This window comes from Acromyrmex echinatior, chromosome 2 (assembly GCF_024713525.1).
Source record: "Acromyrmex echinatior isolate Ae372 chromosome 2, ASM2471352v2, whole genome shotgun sequence".
Taxonomy (NCBI): Eukaryota; Metazoa; Arthropoda; class Insecta; order Hymenoptera; family Formicidae; genus Acromyrmex; species Acromyrmex echinatior.
The window spans coordinates 4,711,808-4,739,443 of NC_141853.1; the positions used below are offsets into that span (position 1 = coordinate 4,711,808).

A 27,636-nucleotide genomic window follows, 5' to 3' on the forward strand; every position below is an offset into this window, starting at 1 on the left:
ACGACGAAGAAAAGTTTTGAAAATACTAATAAAGATTTTTTTTTTATGATGTACATTGAGAGAATGTTTTAGTTGCAACAGGAAGTACAAAATCATTAGATTATACTAATCAGAATTCTGGTTATTGCAATTGAATTTCTAATTATCTAGAGTAATTAATAAATTCTAGTAAACATTAATTAAAAGTAACATAATAAATTAATGTATAATTTCATACTCAACAATGTAAATGTAATGTAACAATTATTATATTATATTGTATTGTATTATATTGTATAATTTCATACTCAACAATGTAAATGTAATGTAACAATTATTATATTATATTGTATTGTATTATAATTTTACTCAACAATGTAACTATTATGTAATATATATGTTATATTACATTATATTATTGTGTGTGAACTAAAACTATACACCGATGTTACATTTATAGTTGGTGTTTATTGGGATATGTTTAATATATTTTAAGTAAATATAAGTATCTGATTTGTATCTTTCTAATTGAATCTCCCAAAATTTTAATTAATGCAAGAAATTTTTTTTGCGTATTTGTTATTGAACGATATGCGAAGACAGCTATGAATCTCGTCCGCGTCTGGCTACATATGCGTAAATAAAAGGCTCAACGTGCGAACGCGCGTTATTCGGCACTGTGTTATGTCTGTTGATGATAAACCGATCCAGACTTACGGACATCTGGGTGGTCCACGTTGCGCCGCGCGCGACTTTCCCGAAGGATGACACGCATCTGTCGACGTGTTCTCGTTTCGTCGATGATCGCCTTTTAGAAAAAAAAAAAAAAACTGCCCTTACTGCGCGACTTAGTAGAGTTCGTTGATATGGGGCGTTTTAACTGCCAGTTTCTTTTAGATCCCAACAAATCGTTCCTGCATAAATTATATTTGTATCTTCAAATTATGATCTTGATCTAGTGCACAAGATTTGCAAGGAAAGTTCTCTTGAAAGTTTGTCCTACTGAATATTCAATACTCGGTAACTATAATGCCTGAAACGTATTACAATGTATTCTGCGAGGCAATCGATGTTCGAGTGCTGCTTCGAAATTCTTGTCGAGGTGGGGGCAATTAAAATCCCAATCTTGCGAGCAACCGTTCAGAAGGGTCGTTGAAGATAGCAGGGTCGGCTGCTTCGATCCAAGGTTACCCACGTAACAAACAACAAGAGACAGAGAGAAATAACGGGTATTTATTCACATGAAAAGACAAAAAGAAGGTCATTCGCTAATACATAATCCGCAAAGAAACGATTTTTCAAAGTGTACAACTTTCTACAGCTAAAAATGCTTATCACTTCCCTTAAATTTTTTTGCGAATTATTAGAATCATTTATTTGCGATGATAAAATTCATGAATTCACGAGAAACCTTAAAACAAGTTGTGCGTATCGCATAAATAATATAAATATCCGAAAGTAATAATATAAATTCGTTTAATTATTAAATTTGTAGACTTTGGTAGTCAATTCTGTGCCAAGTTCTTTAACAATTTTGTTAAAAATAATATTTAAATGGTGTGACATTTTGTGCGTCCATCCTGTATTTCATACGCAGGTGATCAGGAAAAGTTGCGACTCGGCGGAGATATCACGACCGATCTTCGTGACACGCGTGTTGCGACGCGTGCGTGTATTCTGATAGCGACGACAGCCTCTGCACGAAAGTTAATCTCGACTCCGCGAGATGCTGAAGGAAGGACGGCCACACGGACGCGTACGATGATAATAATAAATGTTGCCTGCTCCCTTCAACTTTCGTCTCTCTCTTTCTCTCCCGTTTTACTCACTCTCGTGCTGTGCGTGCCCTGCTGGCGGTTCCTTTGATCTGTCGCTTCGTTTGTGCATTTAAACACGAGTCGCCTAGATGCGGAGTGGAGCAGCGAGAGGCGACGAACGGAAAGAGACGGAACGAAGAGAACACACCGGCAGGGAGGAAACAAAGCAGGAAAGGGGTGCAGTGATCGAGAGGGAGAAAGGGGAAAACAATGATAGAGAGAAGCAGAGAGAAAGAGTCGGTCTCGCAATGAGAGGGAAAAAAAGGCTTCGAGTGCCCTGGTAAAATCTCGTCTGGACCTACGAAAGGTAAAGTGAGATTTTCGTCATAGCAAACGAGCCCTTCAACCTTCAATTTCCTTCCCAGAATTCAGAGATTTCTCTTTACGTCTCTTTTCCTTCCTCGTTTTTTGCGTATGGACTATATATCTTCTCTCGAGCCTCGTGTCTCTTTGTCGCCGCTTTGTACCGAATTATCGGCATCCTTAAATCCGCTTTCTCGATAATAACTCCTCGAGATTAATGTTGTCTCTTTAATTGACTTAAAGGTGGAAGATCGCGTTTTTGACGGAAGCCTTTTAAACTGCTCGCCTGCTTCACCAACAAGCACGCAGAGTAGGGAGTAGAATGGAAGGAAGAGGCGAAAAGGAAGAAGAAATAACAATCAAACGATTTCGCCTCTCGTTTCATTCCGGATTTGTCGAGTGCCAGGGTCCGACTACGAATCGCTCGCGGAAATTTTCACCACTAATTTCGCGCAACAACTCGAGCCAGACGGTCCGCGGAGTGGAAGGTCGATCAATGATCAGACTCTCCGGAAGCGGAGAGGGACTGTCACGTGAACACGTGACGATTTCAAAGTTCATTCCCACGAGTGGTGACATTGAAAACGCATCTCGTTCTCGATGATCGCTACACAGAGCACACAGCAACAAATTCAATTGATTTCGTTGATCGCTAAATTATTCCTTCGTTAACATTTGCATTTAAGGGGACTAGGGAGATTTATGAAATTTCAACAATTGGCTCGCATTTAATTCTTTATAACAAGGCTGCGGATAAATATAAAAAACTTTTATTTTTAAGAGCATTAATTATAACACTATAAAATAAGAAAATCCATTCAGAGAGGTCAATGATATCAACGTCCCAACACCGAGAAAAATTTGGTTGAAAATAGACAAACTAGAAAAAGATTCTGATTAAATCAATTAGAATTCTGATTATCTCAAATTTAGAATTTTCGTAGATTTAATCAGAAAATATTTTCTAAAGTTTTTCTAGTTGAGATAACCGGAATTCTAATTGATTTAATCAGAACCTTCTGGTTTATTCATTTTCAATCAAATCCTTTTTTTTCAGTGAATGTAATGAGGAAAATTGTCAAAATCGATGAAGGTTTATATAATTCATGCGTTTTACAACTCCAGTATAAATCTCTAAATGATATCTCTCGCAGTTCTCGAGATATCGTGGTAAAATTACCAAAAAATATTATTTCGAGAAAATCGCATTCAGAACTTTAGTGCATTATTTATGTTAGAACATTATTTACACGGTTATAAAATTTCCTACGCTGTAGAATGCATCATCCGAAGTACATTCAACTTTAATAGTAACTTCAATAGTAGTAGTACAAAAGAATCCTAGGAATTAGAACAATGCCCAGGCCATTTATTCGGTCGGGACCGGCTACGCAATTATTTACATTCTCCTGTATTTTACCTTATTTGTCCTGATCTCAATATTATAAATTTTCCAAAAAGACAAACGGGAAAGTATTTCTAAAAGATCACATTATCGAAATATGCAAAAAAATCGATCTTTCCGAAATTTTAAATCCTTAAGCTCAATTGTGCCGGTAATTGTAAAAGTGATCTAAATAAATCGAAACATAATGAATTTATCCCATACTTTGTATAATTACATTGTACGGGGTAATTTTATTATTTTACTTAGACCACTTTCATAATTACCGGTACAATTAATTTATTCAGAATGTACGCGTCCTGTGCATTAGATTTACGACCTGTAAAGGATAGCGTATGTCAGACACAATGGCAAAAAGATAATTGTTTGCAGTACATTCGTGCAGCGTGTTACATATACACGCCACACCAACTTGAGAAAAGTTATTACGCTGTTCGCGTGGAGGATTCATTTTCGAAGTAATCGCGTTCAGGTGCAACGCTCGTTGATGAAGCGTCTCTCGATGCACCGCCGAGTCTGCAGTCTGCAGGTCGTCGGCTGCTATCGAGAGCGAGAGAAACGCGAGAGAAGAAAAAGTACCGACGACGAGAGCTCGCCTTGTAGATAGAAGTAAAAAGATCGAACCGACTGAGGTGTTAATAATGCCGCCTCGGAAAACTCGAGCAGTCGTTTCCGTTTCACGGATAGGTAACATACATTTGTGCCGATTGCAAAACGAGATATTTCATAGATTCTAGCTTTACTTATTATTTAAAGTTATTTAATTTCCAGGGCAGAGAGAAACGTTTTAAATTTATTACGCAATCTTGTAATTGAAGAGGTCGATCAAAGAGGTAGATATTATATCTTAACATATCGTTCCCTTATTTTAAAAGTAACATTTTCGAAAATTAATTTTCTGAAAAGGAGAAAACTGTTTTTCAACTTGACAGAAAATTATTACTAATCAGATAATATTAGCGAAAAGAATATGTTCTTAATGTGAGCAAATGTCATTTTTGTTATCTTCATAACTTTTAAAAATTTATCCTTTTTGAATTGTGATTTTTTGAAGTTTAGTCTATTTTTAATGATTGATAATAAATGTTTAGCTATCTCATTCATGGTGATAATTTAAAAATTACCTTTTTTGAAATTGTATAATCACTTGAAGCGATATCGTGAGCTGAAAAAACAAATATTAAAAAATATCATACCTTTTTATTGAACCAAGCAATTTTTAAGAAACGTGAATCATATAATTTTGCATTTTAGACAAATGCATGAAATCAGAGCGCTGCGCGATTTGCATTAGAATTTTACTTTGTAAGTCGATGCGTTAATTGAGACGTAGATCAAAAGCTGTTGTTGCGACGATTTAACCGTCGTGTAGTAATAAATTACTCGCGCGCTTTTGTAGAGGTGAGAATCGTTACGTTCGCGGGAACGAGTAAATTATCGCGTGGAGCTTATAGACTCCTAGTCGTTCTGGTTGTGCGTAACGCGCGCAATTTGCGACGTTCCGTCCAAATGCAATTCCTCCGCGCGCTAACGACGCGCGTTTTTCTTTCAACTATTGGCGTATTTTTTAACGAGGCTCCAGGCGCGCGTAATTACGTTTCATTTTATCCGTCGAGGGTGCCGACGCGGCCGATCAATTTCATGGCGTGGACTAATGAATCAAATTAATGAACGAAGCCTTATCGTCCACACGGTCTTCGGTAACTGTTGCCCTGTGAATTATGATGCGCCCTTCTCGGCTTCGCTTAACCAACATTACTTCCCCGCCGCATAGTTAAACGTATCAGAGGCTTGACTTTGGTTTTCTTCATTAAGAAAGCTTGCCAAGACTTATCGGCAATTATTCTGCGTGCAATCGGAGTAACATTCAATCGAAGTCATCATGGTTCATTGTTTTTAATATTATTATTATTATTATTTATATTAATTTCATTATTATATGTATAATATTATTTTATTATTATTCATATTGTATTTATGTTATAATTTTCATAAGATTCTCAGTTTTTTATTTGTATTAGACAAATAAAAAAATCACGAATTTGTTTTATGAATAATAAAAGCATGCCTCTGTGATATACGACGGACATCGACAGATTAAATGTTTTTCCCAAATCGATACGGATTCGCTCACCCTCGGACACTGAAATCTCAGACAACTCCTGCCGCAAAGTCCAGATAAGTTGAGGTAAAAAAAAGGGACGAGGATCAGACGCGAAGAGCCGGCCGAGACCTTTCGGTTCTTCCTTCGGAGTCCTGTCTGTCCCTTAATAATACATGGAGATACGTCCTTCGCACGGGCTTTGGGCTTTGGCGAGCTCTTTCGCGACGTACAGAAGGATACGCGGAAACGAAGGATAAGCGGAATGGAACGCGTTTTCCGTTTCCCTCTTAAAAGTCGGCGTTTTATTTGACTCGATTAAATTCGTCGAGTGGAAGGCTTGCGCGTGCTCTCGTTTTCAGACAACTCACGGCAGTCACGGCGGGTTTGATCCTCCCGAGCGGGCACAAAAATGAGAAGAGCGGCAATGGGAGGAATCGACCTGACATTCTCAGGAACCGAGCATCCTCTCCTCCACCTTTTTCCCCTGACCCGTACCGCCATCCCGCCTCTCGTCGACTTCTTCTATCTCTACGGAGAATTGCTTTCTCTCCCATTGTCCCGCCTGCGCGAGCGCTGCTTCTTTTCACATTCTTGAATTCCAGCCGGTCTACCGCGATATCCGCGCGGTTATTCGCCGCCGTTCTCGGCGATGTCGACGACGCGCCCTTCCTCCAGGCGCCCTCAACGACGGACGACGACGTCGAACGTGAAGAAATTGGAAGCGGAGGCTGCGGAGATCGTTTGTCTCGTCCGTCTCTCCTCTCATTCGACGTCACTGCTCTCTATTCCGATTTTCTTTGCCGATCTACACGGAGGAATCTTGTTGAAAAGAGACGGAATGTCGACGGAAAAAAATCGTTCGGTAATTACGCGCGCTCGCTTCACTGCGCCGGCCGCTTGCAATCTATCGCGTACACAATCTGGAAGTTATTAGCGTTGTGAATTCGCCATGTCTAATATCCGCGATATTTAATAGCTTATGGTTTTCTTGTTTTCCTTCCTCCATGCCGGCGTATATGCACGTACGTCGTAAGCGTACGTGCGGTAGCGTAGAATTTACGAGTAGAGATGTTGCGATATATCGCTAGAACACCGTGATTTTTTTTCTTAAATCCCAACGCGATATGTAACTGGATTTTTAATCGCGAAATCGCATGTGATTTAAAATCGCGCTTGCCATTTTACATTGTAGATGTAGCTCGAAATTGCATTTATAATAAAGTATTTATTTATTATATATATATATATATATATATATATATATATATATACATAAATGATAAAACAAAAATTATTTTTAATTTACACACAATTTAAATGTCGTGAATATATTATATATTAGATTCCGATTATTAAATACTTATTTGTAACGTTAGACGTAGTTTAAAATTTGTTCCTCTTCATTAAAGATTTTGTAGAATGTGATATTTAATAGCGTAGAATGAAATAGATAGATTAAAAATTATTTATGGACATGTAAATTCCATTTACAGCAAGATATGGAAAATATATGCCATTTTTTCATATTGTATCATAAAAAATATATATTTCTACATAGTTTAATATTTGCTTCCTGTAATTTAACTTAATAATTTCGAGTTATATTAATTTCGATTATATTAATTTTAATTATTGCATAATTATTTAATATTTTGTATAACAGAATATTTGTTCTTTAATTTCTTTAAGTCATGCAAGCAATTTGACTACACGCAAGAACTGATATAACTTTTTATTTCTTGAAATTTTTTCTCTAAAAACGAATTCCGAATTTTATTAGGGATTGTTCATTGCTTTTAAAAAACAGTTAATACTTTTGTAATTGCTGTGTTTTAACAATTAATATTTTTAATCATTTAGTTAGTTGTCGCTGCTTTGAACTTTAAAGATTTTTCATGAAAGATTCATAAAAAATTATCAAAAATTATCAAAGATTTTTAATGCAAACCGGGCAGTTGAATAAATATATAATGCACATATTTCATCGCGATTTTTATATTGTACAAAATATGCGATATATCACGCTCACTGCGATTTTTAGGAAAGATTGCAGTTGCATTGCACAATTTTGAAAATCACACATCTCTATTTATGAGACACATATTTGCGGCAAAACATGCCAATGATAACTTGCATATTCGTCATTAATAATAATTCACACACACACTCGCGAGCGCGAACTGAAAAAAGTCCAGTTATAGCTACCAAATATTGAGTAAAATAGTTTCAACTAAATATTAAGGTAATATAATTAAATCGAGAACTAAATATAACTTTTACAAATATTTAGTAAGCATTACCAAATGGTATTACCAACGGTAATATTTATAAATATTTGTAAAAATAAAGTTATTTAGTTATATTTCAACATTTACTTGAAACTATTTCACTCAAAATATTTAGCTATAACCAAATTCTTTTTTCCAATACGGAAAGTTATTAAAAAGGAACAAAAACATGTGGAATTTATATGGATTGAAAGGAAGCTGAGCTTGATATTTAACACTTTAATATAAAGAAGAACTGTACAAATGTGATCTCGTGAACTGATATCTCTCGGAACACGACGCGTTCAACTCTTTTTCTTTCGATCTCTTTACTCGACTTTCCATGCGGGTCTGTTTGCGTTCTCTATGTCTTGTCCAAATACCGATTCGTCTAAATACAATTACTCATTTTATTCCGCAAAAGGTGTCTTACAAGAAATAACGATACTGACATCGTCTAAAAATCTAGTTTTTTTTTTTACGAATATACATATTGTTCCGATGCAACGGTTGTTTTAATTATTTTTTTAATTACGATTAAAAATAATTAAAATAAAGCACAAAGCAACGATGAAGCACATTATTGTAATACAGTTGATATTCTATTAAACATTCGTTTTGTTTTCCTACTTCCGTTATGCTCGCGTGTAATTTAATACACCGTATCGTACACCGTAAAATTAATAGCTGATCATTGCATTACACGGCATCATTGATTTCTGTTTCAGGGATCAGCGAAGCAATCGTACAGCTGCAGCAACCGAAATTGCCGTCCACGATCCACGTGGACAACGAGATCGAGCTCCGGTGTCACGTCGACGGTTCCGGCGACATGAAATACGAGTGGTTCAAGTTGGTTGCTTTGTCTGTTTTAACTTTGTCTATTTACCTGAGCGTCTCGTGATAACCGGGGGCAAGGAGAGAGAGAGAGAGAGAAAGAGAGAGAGTAACTAATGCCGGAAAATCTAAGCGGGATGCGCAACACGGGGATGGACCGAAACGAAGAGGGCAAACTACTAAGTTTCTAGCGTAACTGACACCCGACGTTTACAGGACCGGCCTGGTGAATTATGAAGTGGCACTCCCTCGCCCCGACGTACACCACCGAGAGTTTCACCTCCGTCGTCATTTTGAATCATCCCCCTCATTGTAAACCTGCGACGCCTGTTCCCCGTGGAATTCGTCGTGCATTCGGTGGAGTTTAATGATGTCGCAGTTGTGTCACAAAACGAAAATATCACGCGTCGGAAAAACTTTTCCTTCAATATATTTTCGAACCGTCTGTCGCTATTTCTGAATTAAGGGCGAGAACGAAGTCAGTTATCGCGCAAGATTTACGTAACTTAATAGTCTTCCGTAAAAGATAAGATTACAGCACAAACTTTTGCGTTACGCATAATACATGAGGCATAATAAGAGAATCAATCAATCAGAATCCTTTATTTTATGGAAAGGAAGAAAATAACTTTGATCGATTCATTTCTTATTCATTATGCGTTATGCAAGAATCACTTGTTGCAAAAATCGAGCATTTAAATTCAAAAATGGAGACTTGGCTTGTCAGATAAATTTCTATTTGAGACTTGGCTTGTCAGATAAATTTCTGTTTGAATATAGAAATATAATACTAAATATGATACTAGTGAATAATTGACGCAAAATTTCATGCTTTTAAAATAATTTGTATATCTCACGAAGATGATTCGAGTCGGGGATCGACTGTTCGTTTTACAGGAACACAGTGAGCGTGGCGAAAAGCGATCGTGTCGAGATCAAGAAAAAGAAACTGCACATACACAGAGCAATTCCAGAAGACAGCGGCATGTACACCTGTGTGGCCAAGAATGAGGCAGGAGCCTCGCCAGTGACTGACAGCTATCCGTTAATCGTTTCCGGAAATGAGACTGCAACGATTAAGGATGTTCCGAAAAACCTGATTACTAAACGCGGCGAACCGGCTATTTTGCACTGTGTCTTCGAGAACGCCGACGAGGTGCAGTGGTTCTTCAAGGAAATCGGTCCGCTGGAATCCGACGAGGAGCGGACGATCTTCGAGAATGGCACTCTCTTAATACGCGCCGCCGATCTTAGAGACCAGGGATTCTATTCCTGCCATGGAATAAGGGACGAGACCACAGTCAGTTATACGGTCGAATTACAAATTGCCTGTAAGCACAAATCGATTTTCGATAGCCCAACGATAGTAGAATTAAAGCTAAAAGTAGTCAAGAGATAATGAAATAATATAAGAAGAAAAGTAATTAAATAGTAATAGCTAATAAAATACATTTAGATCACAAAAGTCTTAAATGTTTATATGTGTAATACATACGTGTATTAATCTGTTCGAATTATAGTATTTTAATGTAGTATTTTAAACAAATTGATAAATAGTATAATAATTATTGTAATATTAATAATTATTGTAATATTTGGAAGTAAACTTCTTGATAAATGGACGTAAATAAAATTTGCAGATTTGCTGAACTTTTCGGTAGCTGCTTTCGAACCAAAACGTCCAACTCAACTGGCGATTGTCGGTGAGGATCAAGAATTCCAAATAAGTTGCCTAGAGCCCTTAGGGCTTCCTTCGCCCAAAGTTTACTGGAAAGATCCCACGGGACATATTATAAGTGATACCGGTCCCGTACGCGTTCAAGATAACACGCTCATCATCGCGAAGGCACGAATGGGTGAGGACGACGGCAATTATACTTGCGTGGCCGAGAATATGGCCGGTGAAACGGATATATCCGTCCAAATAGTTATATCAAGTAGGTATACAATTTTCTCAACAAAGAATTATAAACAGGCAAGAACTGATGCGATTTTCTATGAATATGATAAATTCTTATCGCGTAACGACTCAGGAAGATTACAAATGTCCTGTCATTTTGATTTCTAGCCCCGCCAAGTATAATAAGCTCCCCAGAGTCGCTCAGTGTGATGGAAGGTGATCCCGTGACACTAACTTGTTCGTATTCCGGCATGGAGCCGCCGATTACGCATGTGCATTGGTTGAAGGACGAAGCGCAGCTGAAGGAATCGGGCGGTCCGACAAGATACCGCGTGACCGATAATCATGGCAATGTTACGCTGCATTTCAAGAGCGTTGACCTGTCTGACAAAGGGCACTACATGTGTCAAGTATTCACCACGGGTTTCCCGTCTCTGTTTTCGAAACCGGCCATTCTCACGGTTGAAGAGAAGCTTAAATTCTCACCACAACCCGTCAATAAACGCCTAGAGCTTGGCTCTACAGCGAAGGTATCGTGTAAGGCCCAGGGTGCCACGAACCCCACGGTAAAATGGGTCAAGGAAGGCGAGGACGAGGAATTTCCCAAACATGTTCAGGATATTAACGGCACTCTACACTTCAACGGCGTATTGGAGGAGGACAAAGGGCGATACACTTGTATCGCCAGCAATGCTCAAGGGTCCATCAATCACACGATTAGCATTGATGTAGTTAGTACGTATCGATGCTTGTACGATGAATGGAACGAACAAGAAATTCATTTAGAATATATTAATTAATAATTAATTTAATGTTCATTTATTTTTCACAGTCGCGCCGAAATTTACGGTACAACCACAAAATCCAACGGAGGCGATTGAGGGATATCCAGTGATGTTGCACTGTGCCGCCGAGGGTGATCCTAAACCGACCATTCAATGGGATAAAGATTCTCGCATGAACAATTTAGATAATCCTCGATTCGAAGTATTAAGTAATGGAAGTTTGTACATTAAAGAAGTATATCTTAGTGACGAGGGGAAATACGGATGTACCGCTGGCAATAGCGGTGGTTTAAAACGAGAGGAAGTTCAATTAAATGTAAAAGGTACTTGATATTATTATAATATGTTATTATAATGCATAATTTCTTAAATGACTATTTTAAATTAATTATAATTTAATGCGATCTATTTTATAATAATAAAATAATTATTATTTTAGCTGGAGATAATTATAGAGCTGATATGGATCTAGAGGCTTCTGATGATGGAACGATGATGACTAAGACTGTAACGATTACTCTTAGCGCAGCCGCGGGCTATATGGTGCTTGTCGTTGGACTCATGTTATATTGTCGCTATCGCCGTCGTCGCAGGAAGCAACAATACCTACAGGAACAAACAGAAGGTATATTGTCAATATTAATGTATGTAATAATTTGATGATGTAGCATGCATATCTAAATTAATGTATATATCTCTGAATTTTAGAAAAAATAGAGAATGGTGATGTACAGGAGGAACAGACAGAATTGAAGGAAACCGGGAATAAAGTAAATTCAACAAATAAGAAGAAGGAAAATCGCGATTCTCATAACAAGAGTGACGGCGCAGATACAGCTCACAGCCAAAGTAGTAATCAGTCTAGGAAATCTAAGTCGAATTATGATAAAATTGCCGCTTCGCGCAGCAATCTAAAGGAATTGAAGCCTCTTGGTCGGGGAGAATTTGGTGAGATTTATTCTACGAAATATCAAGTTGATGGCGATAAGGAATCCTTGGTCATGGTAAAGAGTCTGACAAACACGAAAGACGAGATTGCTCTTCAAGAATTTAAACGGCATTTGGATCTTGTTCATAAACTTAATCACGAGAATGTCGTCAAGTTGATTGGTCTGTGTCGAGAGGAAGAGCCCGACTATATGATTTTGGAGTACACTGATTGGGGCGACTTGAAACAATTCTTGATTGCCTCACGAAAGGATAACAATTCTAGCCCAACGCACGAAACGAAAGTACCACGCGCACCTCAATTGTCAGTGGCGCAAATACTTTCACTATCGAATCAAGCTGCGAAGGGCCTAAAACACTTAGCCGATAATCGATTAGTGCACAAAGATATAGCCGCGCGCAATTGTTTGATCGCCAGCAATTTGACGATCAAGATCTCGCTACCATGCATGACCAAAGAGCCGTACCAACAAGAATATACGAAACATCGGAATCAGATAATTCCGCTGAGATGGCTGCCCTATGAAGCAGTGTACGAGGACGAATACTCTACTAAAAGCGATGTGTATTCATTCTCGTGTTTGGTTTGGGAGATGTTCCACCAGGGCGAGTTGCCATTTAATAAGATGAACGATGAGTCCGTGTTAACACAGCTCAAGGCGCAAACGCTCACGTGGAAACCGCACAAAGCAGCGCCACCGGCTCTTCAAGAGCTGCAAACTCAATGCTGGGCAAACGATCCACGTGAGAGACCGACCTTTGATGAGGTTGTATCGAAAATAGGCGAAATTGTGGTCGATAGTTGCCTGTAGGCTATTATCGCGATCTATTTGTACGAGGCTCTGAATATTGGAAATACTGCAATAAGGGTAATGATTGTGCGGAGCTGTATATCGAGAGGTAAGGCTGACGAGCGCCGATGACTACGCGGTAATGATCTCTCCCATATGAGGAGGAGGGACCCGAGAAAGCCGCGGTTTCGCGCGAGAATAATTAACCGGCTTTCATGTTAAACGCTTCGTATCGATTATATATGCATAATGAATTATAGGAAACCCTACTCTTTTGCAAAAAGAAAATGCTTGCTCATTAATCATTGAATGAGACGAGAATTATATGTCCTAATGACATCGTCGCAAATCGTGATGTATAGATTTTACGCAGAATTTAATATTTCGCATGCGTGTCATTATTTAATCCACGTCATTGCATATAATCAAGTGAATTTCCTCCATCTTCACTTGGAGGAAAGTTTTGATATATTTTATGGATCTCATTTGAGAAATCATTGCATCATATTTTGTGCAATTTTGGATTTTTCTATCGTTCCGCGAATGTTCATTTTCCAAAATCGCACTAGCGAAATCTCCCACAAATCTCCGAATTGTATGATCATTGAACGTTATATCTTGATCTCCTCTACTGCTTCCCTGTTATAGATTATGAAATAGAACGAGATAAAATCATTGGTTCCGCAATAATTATTCATATTACAGTATTTTGTCACGCCCACTAGCTCGGTAAGAAAATCATATTTATTTCGCATCTCCGCTCCAATGACTGTTCTTCTATCGTTGGACTAAGTAATAATCTGTATGGACCCATACACGTTATTATGCAATTAATGCAATATTTAGTATACAGTATCGATATAATAATAAGTATCATCACCACACATCGAATACTCATAAGATACGTTAATTGTTAGGTGAGCCGAAGCCGAAAATTGATAAAAGAAATGTTCAATCGGATCGTACGAAATTACGCGGACGATCTCGACTGAACGTTCGATGATCGGACTCGGCGCTGCAATGACATGCATATTAAGAAAGTATCACGACCATATCAAATGACGAAGAAAATCTTATCTCTGCCTATTTACTTCTACACCGCTAAGACATAAAAAGAAATCTTTTATAACGTATATTATTTATAACGTATATATTTATGTGTGATAAGAACGCAATCGACCACTCGTATTTGACGAAAAAGACGGCCTTGTACATATACCGATGGTATGCAAGTATACATGTAAGTTGTTTTCTTAAAGCGCGAAAGACTAGCATAAATCATCGTGTTAATTTTCATTAATATGATCATTCGAATCGATGGCTTTTTATTAAAGAATTTCGTAAAGAAGTTTCGTACATATTGGTATCAGAGGATGAAAAGATCATGGCGCGTACAGCTAAATGCTGGACACGCGAGGAAAACGATAACGATAAAACGGCATATACAGAATGAAAAACGCTTGAAAAACCTATTTTTACATGCGGAAATTAGAATCGATCGGATCAGAGACGAAGTATCGCTCGCGATATTTTTGCATTCGGGATCTACGATTTGATAAGTAGCGCGAACAATCTATGTATTTGACGCGATGGTCCAATAAGAGGGATGTGCTGAATATATATTCGACTCCGTATCCGATTTATACAACGAATATTAATGTTTATATTTTAACAGTACGTAAGTTTTAACGTCGTCCCTATTTTTGCATTTAATTCTACTGTAAGAGAGATTGTAAAGGAGAAAACTCGCGAGGCAATTATGGTGCGCACAGTCGCTTCTTCCATTTCATTCAAGAACTTCCGTTGATGCTTCGTAAGCCAAGTGTTTGCAGGGTACAGAGAAAGAACCACCGGTAAAGGTAACAGCTTTTAAGTCGTGCGAGATAGACAGCGTTAGAGAAATGCTCATAATGGAAAAATAATCGTATTGCTATAACTTGTTTTACATTGGATATTACGAGTACTTACCGCTTTTAATAATTTTTGAAGAATTAAAGCGCGCATAGAGCCGTACAAAATCAGCCAAATTCAGTTTCGTCGATCGGCAATGCAGTTCAGTAGAGCTTCACGTGTGAGTATATTCTATAATATTCTACATGAAAGTACTTACAGCTTTTGAAACAAAAAAGTAAAGAGTAAATGTCGAAAGATTTGCATTTTAACAGGTATAAAACAATACCTTCGGTAAGAAATATGATTTATTGGATTGTGAATAAAATCAATCGTGCAACTTGTTTAATTTAATATGCAGCAACGAAAAGAACTGAATGCGGAATCGATTGAAAGGAATAGAAAAGAAATAGATCAATGAAACGAGGTTGTTTTAATATATGTTTGATAATTCATTCAAACATTCTCTTTTGAGAATTTCTACTTCTCGGAAAAATTTGATATTTCTTTCGAGGAGTAATTATGAGTGACTCTTCGGCTCTGTGCATGCTAATATAAATATGATGTATCATATACGCATATTAGATATAAAAGCACCGACGTATAACACTGCCAATGATAAATACTGTTCTCTAATTTAACTAAAGCACTCTTGTTATACCGGAAAAAACACGAGGCAATTCGCGAAGGCACTTTGCCTGTGAAAGCATCGTCGTATATTCGTGGACACTCTAATTAAGAATATGTAAAAGCACGAAATATATGAATAATCTTTCAAAGTTACCCGAGCTCGCGGCGTCTCCTACGACTTTTATAATGCTTCCTAAATGTTCGCTATATACGTCAAGAAATATTCTTGTGATCAGTGATGGCGAACGTATTTAGTAATATAAAATCCGTCGCATACTTTTACATTTAATTTGAAGAAAAGACTCGACAGATGCAGAGAGGATTAAAATTGTTCAGGTGGAAAATTAGCTGAGATTGGAAACGTATCCAAAGTACTTTTGCAATTCAACATAATACGTATTCAGTAGTAATACGAATTCGAAGTAATTCAATAGTTTTATTATTGAATAAGGAACCTCCAAAGTTCGCGTTTGAATAATAGGATATTAAGTTACGCGGAAATTATGAAGGTCACATCTATAAAGCACGGAATATAATCTGAGTACGGCCCATCACTGCTTGTAACATAAAATACGCTAGAAATATACGTTACAGCGATCTCTAACCCACAATTACACGTATGTAAAGTTAAGATCAATTATCCAAGTCCTATGTGCTCATATCATTCGCTCAGATATTATCTAATCGTGAACGACCATCACTGCCATAAAGAAGGTACATCAATCGATGTACTGGCGAGTTTTGTGAAGGCTACCTATTATGTCCAATATGTCTAGTCATATACGATGACAAAGTGAACAGCGTACGGGAAGCTCATTTGACGTTCATATCCTTAGGCGTTTCAAATCGATTTCTTTTTTACAGTATTTTGTAAATATTTGTACTTTTTTATCTACGTCGTACTTATGAATTTTTGGAATAGTATGTGCTACGATTAAATAAAGATGAGAAAAAAAATACAATGCGCATCATGATTTCATTGCGATCCATATCCTTATCAGAACCTTATCTCGTACGATAAAATAAAGAACAGATGGTTTATTTTATCTCTTGCGGTTTAACTTTATCTTAAATCTTATTTAATTAATAGTTACATCTATTTTTTATTATAATAAAAGTTATCTTTAAGAAAGAATTATTTAATGAAAGATAAAGAATTATCTATTTGAAATAAAAATTGACTACGTAAAGCGAATAAATTATCCGAGTACACGTAATCGTTAAACCTTTCAATAAATAAAGAGTATTCGAAGAAATACAAGGATATGAAAGGAAAGAAAAAATCAATCTTGCAATTTTGCCATGTGTCTAAGAAATACGTTAAAGATAAAAAGATTTAAAAAAAAAAGGATACATGCTATTGCAGTTGAAATATTTGTGAGTATTAGAGAAAGGAGTGGCGTAATTACCTAATCAAATTTATTTTTACTTAATATTTCATGGTACAGTCTATACCTATTATGATATATAAAATAACGTAGTCGTCGAATGCAAACAGGTTCAACGAAAGCAGAAACGTCGATTGAGTAGCGTCCAGGAAAGAAAGGTGATCGAACGTCCGAAATGAAACGTGTAAATCATCGATGTGAACGCAGTAATGTGAGAAGTGCGTTTAGTCTTTTATGTGTGTTTATATATTTATATGTAAAGTCTAAAAAAGGTGAGGATGAGTCACTTAATTCTTTAGTACTTAATTCATTAATACAGCGTAGCAGCCTCACTCTCTAATAGTACTAAATATAATAATGGTATAATGCGATAATTATATCGTTAATATAGATTATTAACATTATAAATAATATAATCGTCGGAATTCGTATAATAAACAATGATACAAGGTATTTTTGTCGTTTTAGTTTTTTAAATTGTTATCATATAGTAATAATCACAATAGCGTATTCTGAAAAATAGATTAGGGTCCCGTGGGCAGAGGGCGGAGTGCCTCACTTCTTCCGAACAAATTTCTCTCGATTTCGCTTCGCTACTCTTCCCTTTCTCTCTTTTGCTATCCGTCGCGCTTTAAAGTTCTCCACGGGTGCCCGGAACCTAAATTGGACGAGGATCTCAAGAACGATTGCAAGTCTCGACGGGAGCTCGCAAAGCCCGTACAGTAGTTCTTCTCGTCTCGGACGTAGTCCTTTTAATTGCGCCGCAAGGACTCGAAGCAGTCACAAAGAATCGCGCTGGGAATTCAGCGATATTGAACTACGTTTCGCACAACGATCGCCGTTCCTTTTTATGTGACAGTACCAAAAAAGATATCGCATCGCTATTTCATCGCCAGGAGTACACTTATGTAGTTTCAAGTCATTATATGAGTTGTTACAAGATTCGAATGTTCCGAAGACAATCGATTGACGATGAGACTCTCATGGAGTCTTGATAAACGTTTTGTGTCGTTCGACCAAAGGCCATATTTGTCGACGATTTATAACTTCCGCGACTTTCCGACTTTCAATGCGTATCTCGTTGATTGAGAATCCGTACAAATATATCGTCGTATCTTCCAGGTACACTTCGGGTGTATTTTGTAGTAAAACTAAACTGCGCCGCCACCCCTAACTTGTCCCATTCCCTTCCTACCCGACTTTTACATTTCTGTTCTAGCTTTCCTATTTTTTCATTTTTTCATTTTTTTTTTTTTAAACCGCGTCTCTGCCACTCTGCCTAGGGAACCCACTATAACAGGGCACTATGAACAGCAGTCTGCTGGCTAAGTGACTTTCCGAATCTACAATCGTTCCTCCGCATTCTCTCTTCGTTCTCTTTCTCTCTCACTCGATCAGATTTCCCTCTCTCGCCCTGTCACACTCTTCCGCCTAATCCTCCTACACACAAAGAGTTCGCCCCCCGTTTGCTCGATCTTACTTTCTCGTTCTTTCTCCCTTTCTGGCAGCCTCTCTCGTGTTTACTTCTCGACTCCATCCGCGTCGTACGCTTCCCCGCAAACCTGTCGACTCGTTTACTAATAAATCCCGGCTGTGTGCATTTCCATTCTTACCTCGTGCAAGCATGAACTTTTAAACGGAAAACGCAAACGCCGCGTAAGGTCATGCCAAGGATAAAAAAATGCAGCACGTAACGAAAGACAACAATGGTAACGTTGCGCACAATGGTAACATTGCGTAACAGGTGTTGATCAAACGGAAAGAAACACTGTCGCGCAAATGTAAGGAACAAGAAAAGTCGGGTCCGCGAACGCATGTCTATTCAGGTAGTGAGTTGATGTCAAAATGACGTTTAATGTTTATTTTCACATCAACATGACGACAAACGTCAATTTACTACCTGAATGTAAACCATAGTACACTTAAAGACGTAAGCAGGAAATTAATGCTCGGTTTGGCTAAGTCCACAACCTTGTTTTAAGAGACTTTAAAAAATCATAAGTCGTAAATGATTAAATGACAATAATTTCTTTAAACTGTTTTTACGCAGTTTTTAAGCTTTAGATTTAAGTGAATTGAGCAAAACCCAATTCTTACGGCCTAAAAACATAAGTTCTGTAGCCGATATATCGTCACTTTACAACTTACAGCTTACGGCCTCTTAAAGCAAGGTTGCGGACTTAGCCAAACATGTTGAATTTGTTATTGCTTACGTTACGGTCTCTACTATGATTAGTCAGTTCGCTTACTGTTTAAGTTTTTCTGCTTAAGTTGCTTTATGTGCCATCATATGAATCGGAAATCAACCAATGTAACGAGCAAAACAGCGCGAAAAGAAAGCCTTATCTTCATTTTCTCTACCAGCATATCCTGGACAAGCCGATTTAACGCATGCACGTTCTTCCCAAACTCACCCTCTATGTGTCCCGCGAATCGCGCGACGTACCCCGTTCCGTTCCGTCTCGTTCCATCCCATCCCCCATTCAATCCAATCCGTCACAGAAATATCGACAAAAGCTCTCCTTCGCCAGCATGCTTCTCCTATGTCAGCATTCACACTACGTGTCAGCCAATAGTAAACCACTACTGTACCTTTTTCGCGTTTATGATATTTTATACTTTACTTTTTTAATTATTTTTTTTTGTTTTGTTAATATTAGACGTGCCGTGTCTCTACCATCAGCCTACTGCCAAACTATCTATCTCCTCACTTCCGCTTCTTTTTCTCTCTATTTCTCTTTCTCGCTTTCATTCAATTAATCTCTTCTCCTTAAACCATCTCGCTCGTGCCGCCCTTCCTTCTCTCACCTGGTGACTTTCCACTCGTTTCTTCTCTCTCTCTCTCTCTCTCTCTCTCTCTCTCTCTCTCTCTCTCTCTCTCTCTCGCAGTTTATAAATAGTATTGTATTAATATCATCGTCTTTCGTGTGTTACAATATAATAATCGGCAATAATATACCTTCATTATTAATGTAGTATCGTTATTATTAGTATCGCTTTTCCTCGCTCCTTTTTTCCTTTTCCTTCTTAATACACCGGGTAATTTTTCGTTCAAACGCTACCGTGAATCGCGCGAGTGTACGAACGAACGAATGGATGAATCGTCACGCTGCCCTGTGCCACATAGAATGAGTGTCTGCGATCGATTAATGGGTGGTTGCTCCGATTTTCCGATGTCCGGCGTGCTGCGCGCCGATACGGGATGCGATTTTCAAATACACACGGCGGAGACGCACACACAACACACAATCCTGCCCGATTAATTAAGTTGAAGAAACCACCCCAAATTGCGACTCTGGCCTAAAAACGCGCGGCTCTACTACTCGACGAGATCAATGAGCTATCGCTCGTTCATTCATCGATGTCAGAGTACCTCTCATCTTGATTAAAAAAAAAATAACGGAAAGGATGCGGATGTTTCCTTTCGCGTCTAATTGATTGATTAAAACGATCGTCGGCGACACGCTCGTAATGTAGACGAACCGCACGTTCTCGTTCGTCGCGAAATCGCGATCCGCCTCGTTTTCGTGTCGTCGTGCATCGCACGGTGAATACAAAGCATTACGCGAATTTTATACCGGCATCGTAAAGTACGATGCGATTCCTTCATCCGACGAGTGAGACGCAGAATCGGGTGCCGGTTCACCGATGCAACAGCCGATCGGTTCAATTGACGAGTCTTGCACATGTTGCAAATATGTTACGTGTCTGTATGCTGTGTGTGTCTGTGTGTGTGTGTGTGTGTATATCCGCGTGTATGTATATGAGAGCGGTATTTGCAGTGACTTAATTAGAGACCCTTAAACGCTAGAAATCGGTGGTATCGTGGCCTTCCGACTTTAACCGCTATTTTAATGTACAGTCTGCGTCTCTCATCGCCGCTCTCGCGTCGTCCAGGACGATCCGCGCGAGGAGACGCCGGATCCTTACGTCCCACGCAAATGATCGATCTCGCGAACGGCACGACGTGAACGCGTCTGTAACGAGTAATACAAGAGTAATAACATACGATTGGATAACGAGTAGCGTGCGGCGAACGTGTAATCGTGACGCTCGCGAGACTCGAGACGTCGACCTCGTTTCGCCGAACGTTCGCCAGTTGTGTGGAGCATGAATGTCGCATCAGAGCGATACGTTGAATGCACGCGACAGTGAAAAATTCGCACCCTGTCGAATTTGCGGCAAACGAGCGCTCCCCGGCGGATCTCAATTCCGGTCGATGTGAGGCGAACGACAAAAGGTCGTCGAACGACGTTTGATCTTAAACGAAGAGATACTGCGAGGATACGAGGCGAGTAACTTGATTGATCCAAGTGAGTCACACGCAACACGCACATACAGACATACATATATATATATATATATCTATATATGCACTCAACACACACGCATCATGCGTTCGCGGTGCTTTTTCCCACTTGGCACACTCATAAAGAATCTTGTCATCCTCGCCTCTTCGTTTTGTCAACCGCCGAGAGTGACGACGACAATGACGATGGCAACAACAATGGCGACGAACGTGCGCCAGAGTCACATTTGGGCGTATTTTTTTTTTTTTTTGAGAACGGTTACTTTTTTTTTAAGGATACATATGGCCGACTAAATATACAGACCGGCGTTTTAAAGTAGCGCATGCTGCCGGGCGGCCGCCTCCGTCGGGACGCACACTTCGCCGAGCTTCTAGTTAGTTAGAGTAAAAAATAGCGTAAACGGCACTGTATTAGGAAGAAGCAAAATACATGTTACATTCTCGTTATTTTATCGTTGATAAATGCTATAGTGTTTTTTTTTCCCTTTAAAAATCTTCTGGTATCGCAATGCATTACATTATTATGATTATTCTTAATCATTAAGTGTTAATTATAATATTGTTATCGTTATTATTATTAATATTATTATTAGTGCTCGCTCATTTTACAACGCCGCGCGGGGTAGGCCCGTCGCGCGGCCAGCAATCCCCGTCGGAAAAAAAAACACCACCGCGACATCGTTTCTGTCGCTCGTCAGAGACTACGAACGCATGCCGGAGAGGGCGGGTAACGGCGATACTCGTCCCGCCGCTCTAATTTTTTTTTTCTTTCTTTTCGCCGATTCTTCTTCACTTAATTACAAAGCGCGGAACGGGAGTCTCGTTCTTTCGCGGTCGTTCGTCGCGTTTTTTTAATGATTAACAATCGCGAGACTCTAGCCGTCGTGGCAATGGAGTTTTCGTTGAAACGCGAATTTCGAAAAATACAATGTCCTCTCTTTTTTTTCTCTCTCTTTCTCTCATCTCTCTTACATATACACATATTTATATATATTTTATATATATATATATACTCTTTGCTTGGTGTGCCACACTTTAAACGGAACATCTGATCGGCGAAATCCTCCGACGGCTGGGGACTTGGGGATGCGGATGATTGGCTGCGAAGAGAAGAAGACTCCCGTTTCAGAGATTCAACGCTAGTAGTAAATTTGTTTAACATTAGGTACTAATTTTCTCCCTCCCTTCTCTCATTAAGTGACTTACAATTCGTACAACTCGCCTATCATGTAAAACTATGACGTCTAAGATGTCCGAATTAACGCTAGATCTCGATAATAATCAGATCGGATAAATTAATAGTCATAACTGTGTATGTATCAACTAGGCTAGACTTCGACGGAAAAATATATTTATAAAAAGTTATAATATATATCATATATTAATATACGTTTCAAGCGTTCTATATATATATATATATATGTATTTATATATATATATTCATTTATTTATTTATATATATATTTATATATTTATATATTTATATTTATATACGTATGTATCATTACTAATCTTCTACTTATTTCTAAGCTTCCACATCCTCGCGAATCGCATTTCATACATACTTCATCTTCTACTTGATCTTCTCTCAAACGAGAAGATCTATTGTGTTGTGTGCCTAGGTTCATTTCTGTTTCAATTTATAAGTAACTGGCTAAACTCCTCTCCTGTTAAATATACAGACAAATAACTTGGGATTCGAGGGATTGAAATGAAATAATGCATGAAACATCGTTACGTCTCCCGCGACACTCGTTAAACAACGTAAAAATCACGCGAAGCCTATAATCGAATAACGTTCCTCACACGACCCCCGTTTATAACAATGTCGGACAAACGAATTCATTTACACCGAGTCGAAAGTCGTTCTAATCGATCACAATCGATCGCATCATTGTCTTGGATGGAATCCGTTCCTTATTGGCTTAAACAACACGAACGTCACGAACTTCTTGAACACGTTTATACAAATCTTCTTTTTTTTTTTTTACTTATTTTCCTTTTATTAAAGCATCAACGCTCGATAATAATATTGTAAGCTTATTAGATTTCTGACTTTATTTTTTGAACACCGAGCTACCGCTACACCTATCATTCTCTCCCTCTCTCTCGTTCTCTTTCGCTCACACATTTAGGCACATGCATACGCGTACGTTCATTTCTCTCTCTCTCTCTCTCTCTCTCTCTCTCTCTCTCTCTCTCTCGTTCTTCCTTGAAAAATACTTCATGGTGTACAATTGCCCTGTTTTTCATGCATTACTTGATTCCAACGTTCAGTACAATTCTATGATCTTAATATCGCGAGTATCTCCCAACTAGTGTATCGTCAACATGATTATTAAAACTCGCTAATAAGGTGAACATCCTTACACGTCTGCCTCTCTTGCGTCTGTCATTTTTTTCGCGTGTCGCGTATGTACGCACGTGTTTATGTATAACCGTGTCCGAGTCTGTGTGCAAGGGGGCCACCTTCCTATCGTTAATGAATACCGTTTTGTGCGTCTTCTAACGTTTAACCATCACAATGACCAACGGTGCCTAGTTTACAATTAATATCTTTGGTATCATATGCCTGAGTCTTCCGTTTTACGAAAAAAATCACTAAACAATTATTTATAGAATCTCGTTTGGGTACGGCTACGAGCCATCGTTTGTCGTATCAAACTTAGAAAAAGATTCGTCCTTCGCGCGACGCGAAACAAGCGATTAAAAATGTTACTCCCGAGGGATAATTAAGTGTATCTGCGACAAGGAATGTCGGATTGATTATATGGCAGCTTCAAACCACGTGGAAAATGTTACCACGGGATATGAGATGTTTCTGCTATCGCTACTTGTTTCAAGCACAAAATATCGGTTTTACCTTAAAGTCTACGCCGCGTGGCAGTTTGGATAATTTCCACGTTTATTCACGTATTGGTTGACAGTCAATGAAATACTTGTAAGTATACTTATATCGTCGTTTACTTTTTCTTACGAATTCGTGCTGATTCACGAGGACTACTATTCGATTATGCTATTAATAGAGTAGTTAACAAGTCGCATTGTGATAAACTTTCGTTAATTCTCTAGTAAAGTGTAATGAAGAATAATTTTTTTTGTGCTTGGAACGGTGATCATTTAAGTAATAATAAAAAGATTTGATCTAAATTTTTACAAGGAATATTTCTCGTCCACGCCGATTATAAAAACTTGTAAGAAAAAAATTAATGAACTGAGGCTCGCCCTTGGGGGATCTTTTCAGTCTTACCATTTGAGGGATAATTTTTCAAGTTCGAGCTCTCGCATGTATTCATAGAATTAACAAATTAAACGAGTTAACAATTAATCCAAAAAAAAAAAAAGCGGTAAGATAGAATCTATAAAAGTTTACAACCTGTAGTATGTATTCGTGTACTTGTGTGCGTGTCAAAGAGTTTAGGTTCGATTGTTCACGAAAATTCTACGATCGGTGAAAGACAATCTGCTGGAATGTAGCTTTTTTCGCGACGCCGTAGAATTGCGGGAGACAGAGATGTCAGAAACTAGTAATGCGCGCCATTATGACGTACAAATGTACGCATAAAATGGATACAAAAAACCGTAGAAAAAATATTTATAAAGCGTAACGACGAATTCTAGTGAACAAAAGACCATGAGATTCCATCACCACGTGCGTCCGTCTCGTTTCAGATCCGTCGAGAGAGCCCGATGAGTGAAAAAAAGCCCTCCCCACGTTTCTTTCGCTCCTCCGATGCTCAGAGAGCATCTCATCATATAGAATATATCACATACATGTTTACTTCTCTAAACACACTGAAATAAGAAGCACTTTAAGATAGATGTCTACATATACCATCGGGCCCAGTTTAGATAGACTGATTCTCATCTTCATTTTCCAATCCTCCTGTCTTTTGTAACCCCTAACTTGATGTATATGCTTTTTTGTATATATGTATTATGTACATATAAGCGCTGTGCCTCTCACCTTTTCTTCCGCTCTCTCACGTTCTTCACTCTCTATTACGTATAAGTATGTGCAGGCGTCGAGAATGCGCGTCTCCGAAGCATACACAGAACTAGAACCGACATTCGCATACGAGAAACTAGAAAGTAATATCATTTTGAACGATTATTTTAACGTATCCAATGGACAGCAACAATGTAATCGGCATTAGTTAGCTGTTGCATGGATACATCAATTAACACATTCTTAAATCATGCAATATAGCAATCTCCACGATTTTATGCATAATTTAAATTTTTTAACGTGATAATAAAATATCACTAGATAAGATTCAATATTAAAATGCATAAATTACAAACTTTTAAATTGCAAACTTTTATTTTTACAATAAAATTTAAAAAATGTTATTTATTAAAAATGTTTCGTAATTTTCTTCGAATCTAACAATCTTCACGTAGTGTAAATAAACACTCTATACATAATTTGTAATAAATTAAAAATGTAAATAAAAATAAAATAAAATTACGAAAGAAATGACAAAACAAGTAAAAATCTAAATATAAAGACATAGAAATGTTATTTTGTACAATTAACTAAATGCATTCCGTATGATCCATTTGGTCAATCGCGAAAAACATTCAGCCAACAAAGTCGATCATTATGATCGTCTTCAATTTCGAGGCACGCAGCAATGTTACGTGGTCTATAATGGCACTATCAATCACTCGTATTAAATATTACAACGTTAGAAAAATTGCGTGTTTCGAGTTTGCGGATAGTCTCCTTTAATTGACTTTATGAAAAAAGCCTTGTCGTAATATTATGCTGTGTAGTAGCTTTATAATATACCGACCTCGATATTAATTGTCAATTAATAAAATAGTGGAGATTACGACATTTTGTTGCGAACCATCGCGTAATTCGCACTATTCTGTCAATCGAGCCTGATCACCAAAGTTCACTCGAGTTTATAATTCGAACATCGATAATCGTAGAATCTCTTCTCTTTCTGTATTCTACATGTTCATTCTTTTTGCGGATTAGTGCTAAAGATCTACGATAACCGACAATCGCTACACTAAAATGTTTGCGTTTGCCTTATTTATTCTTCAATATGCATGGATAAACGAGCTAATGATCATCGTAACGCCTACCGAAACACTTCTGGCTGGAATGTTGTTCCTCCTACGAGAATTACGAAATGCTATATTATAACATTGCGATGATTCGCGAATAGGCAACTTGCAAACAAACTGCTCTATACACAGCTACTTGACTCGACGTTTCCCAATGCTCGTGATGGACAACCGATTCCGCAATTTAGAAAATTCGATTACTTATCGCAAACAAACAATAACGCCTAGACTCGATCGACGTAAAACTGTAGTGTTCTAATTTTTCATTAAGATCAAAGCAATATCAGCATCGAAACGAAAGTCACGCGCAAAATGAGAAGATTTAGGTTTGAAGGCAAGAAAGAAAAGTATCGCGGCATCCATCGAAGTACTGCGAGATCTCTGGCCTGGATTCTCCTTTCGATTAGTCGTTCTATACATTTTGGGATAATGCGCTAGGACTGTAGAACGCGCTCTTTCACTCTCTCTCTCATCCCCTCGCGTCGCCGAGTCGAAAGTAAAATACGATAGTGATCGTGATGGCGACGGCGATGACGATGATGACGATGACAATGATGGCGACGACGATGACAACGGTGACGACTATGATCGATAGATGAAGCTGCAAGGTGGCGTCGGCGGCGGTGGTGGCTGCTGGCCGCTCATGGCGATCGGTACGAGGGTGGGCGAGGGTGACGAGGAGGGAGGGGACGGGGAACTCGATGACACACTCGACGATGGCGAGGGCGATTCTAGTGCCCTCGGGCCGGCGAGCTCACGATTTGACTGTCCCCCGGACGTCACAGCGCGACTACTCCTGCTGGCCGTCGTCGCGTTGTGGCGATTGCGCGCTGGCCGTCCTAGGCTCCGGTGACGGCCACCCCCCTCCTCGCTCGTTTCTCAGAGATAAACTTTCTTGACGCTGCGCGTGGTCGCAAAGCCATCGTTGCGGCGATACGCGTCGCCCTGATGAGAGCGAAGAGTGCCAAAGTTGTCCCCACGGGGACCCCCGCGGAAACCGTAGCCGTCTGGGAATTGAAAGAGGGTTTCCGTAGGCGTTGGCGGAGGTTTCCTCATGGTTCCTTTCGGGGACTGAAGTTTCGGAGGTTGTGGAACCAGCACTGGTTCCGCATAGGTCACCTCCTCCTGCGGTAGCAGCTTCGGCTCAGGCGCCAGCCTGCTAAATGTGGATAAGCAGACATTACTAAGAGCGGCAAATGGA

At 38.7% G+C, this 27,636-nt stretch overlaps 2 protein-coding genes across 4 annotated transcripts in view; one reads left to right on the top strand and one right to left on the bottom strand.

Moving 5' to 3' along the window:
- LOC105145288 (tyrosine-protein kinase-like otk) overlaps window positions 1-16,618 on the top strand; it is a 57,624-nt gene extending 41,006 nt beyond the window's left edge. The window contains exons 3-9 of the mRNA XM_011054744.2: window positions 8,604-8,727; window positions 9,610-10,043; window positions 10,353-10,649; window positions 10,781-11,347; window positions 11,445-11,720; window positions 11,837-12,022; window positions 12,106-16,618. Of these exons, the coding sequence (XP_011053046.1) occupies window positions 8,604-8,727; window positions 9,610-10,043; window positions 10,353-10,649; window positions 10,781-11,347; window positions 11,445-11,720; window positions 11,837-12,022; window positions 12,106-13,157 (2,936 nt within the window). The 3' untranslated portion in view covers window positions 13,158-16,618. The remainder of the gene's footprint in view (window positions 1-8,603; window positions 8,728-9,609; window positions 10,044-10,352; window positions 10,650-10,780; window positions 11,348-11,444; window positions 11,721-11,836; window positions 12,023-12,105) is intronic.
- Sema1a (semaphorin 1a) overlaps window positions 11,869-27,636 on the bottom strand; it is a 213,263-nt gene continuing 197,495 nt past the window's right edge. Inside the window, exons 9-10 of one of the 3 annotated variants that reach the window (XR_015544197.1) lie at window positions 27,194-27,618; window positions 11,869-12,003 (exon numbers count right to left, since the gene is read on the bottom strand). Coding sequence is in view for 2 of the 3 variants with exons in the window: in XM_011054760.2 (XP_011053062.1) it covers window positions 27,315-27,618 (304 nt within the window). In the remaining variant the exon portion in view is untranslated. Of the gene's footprint in view, window positions 12,004-17,058; window positions 27,619-27,636 lie in introns of those variants that run through there. The other 2 variants (XM_011054761.2, XM_011054760.2) reach the window with 2 other exon arrangements.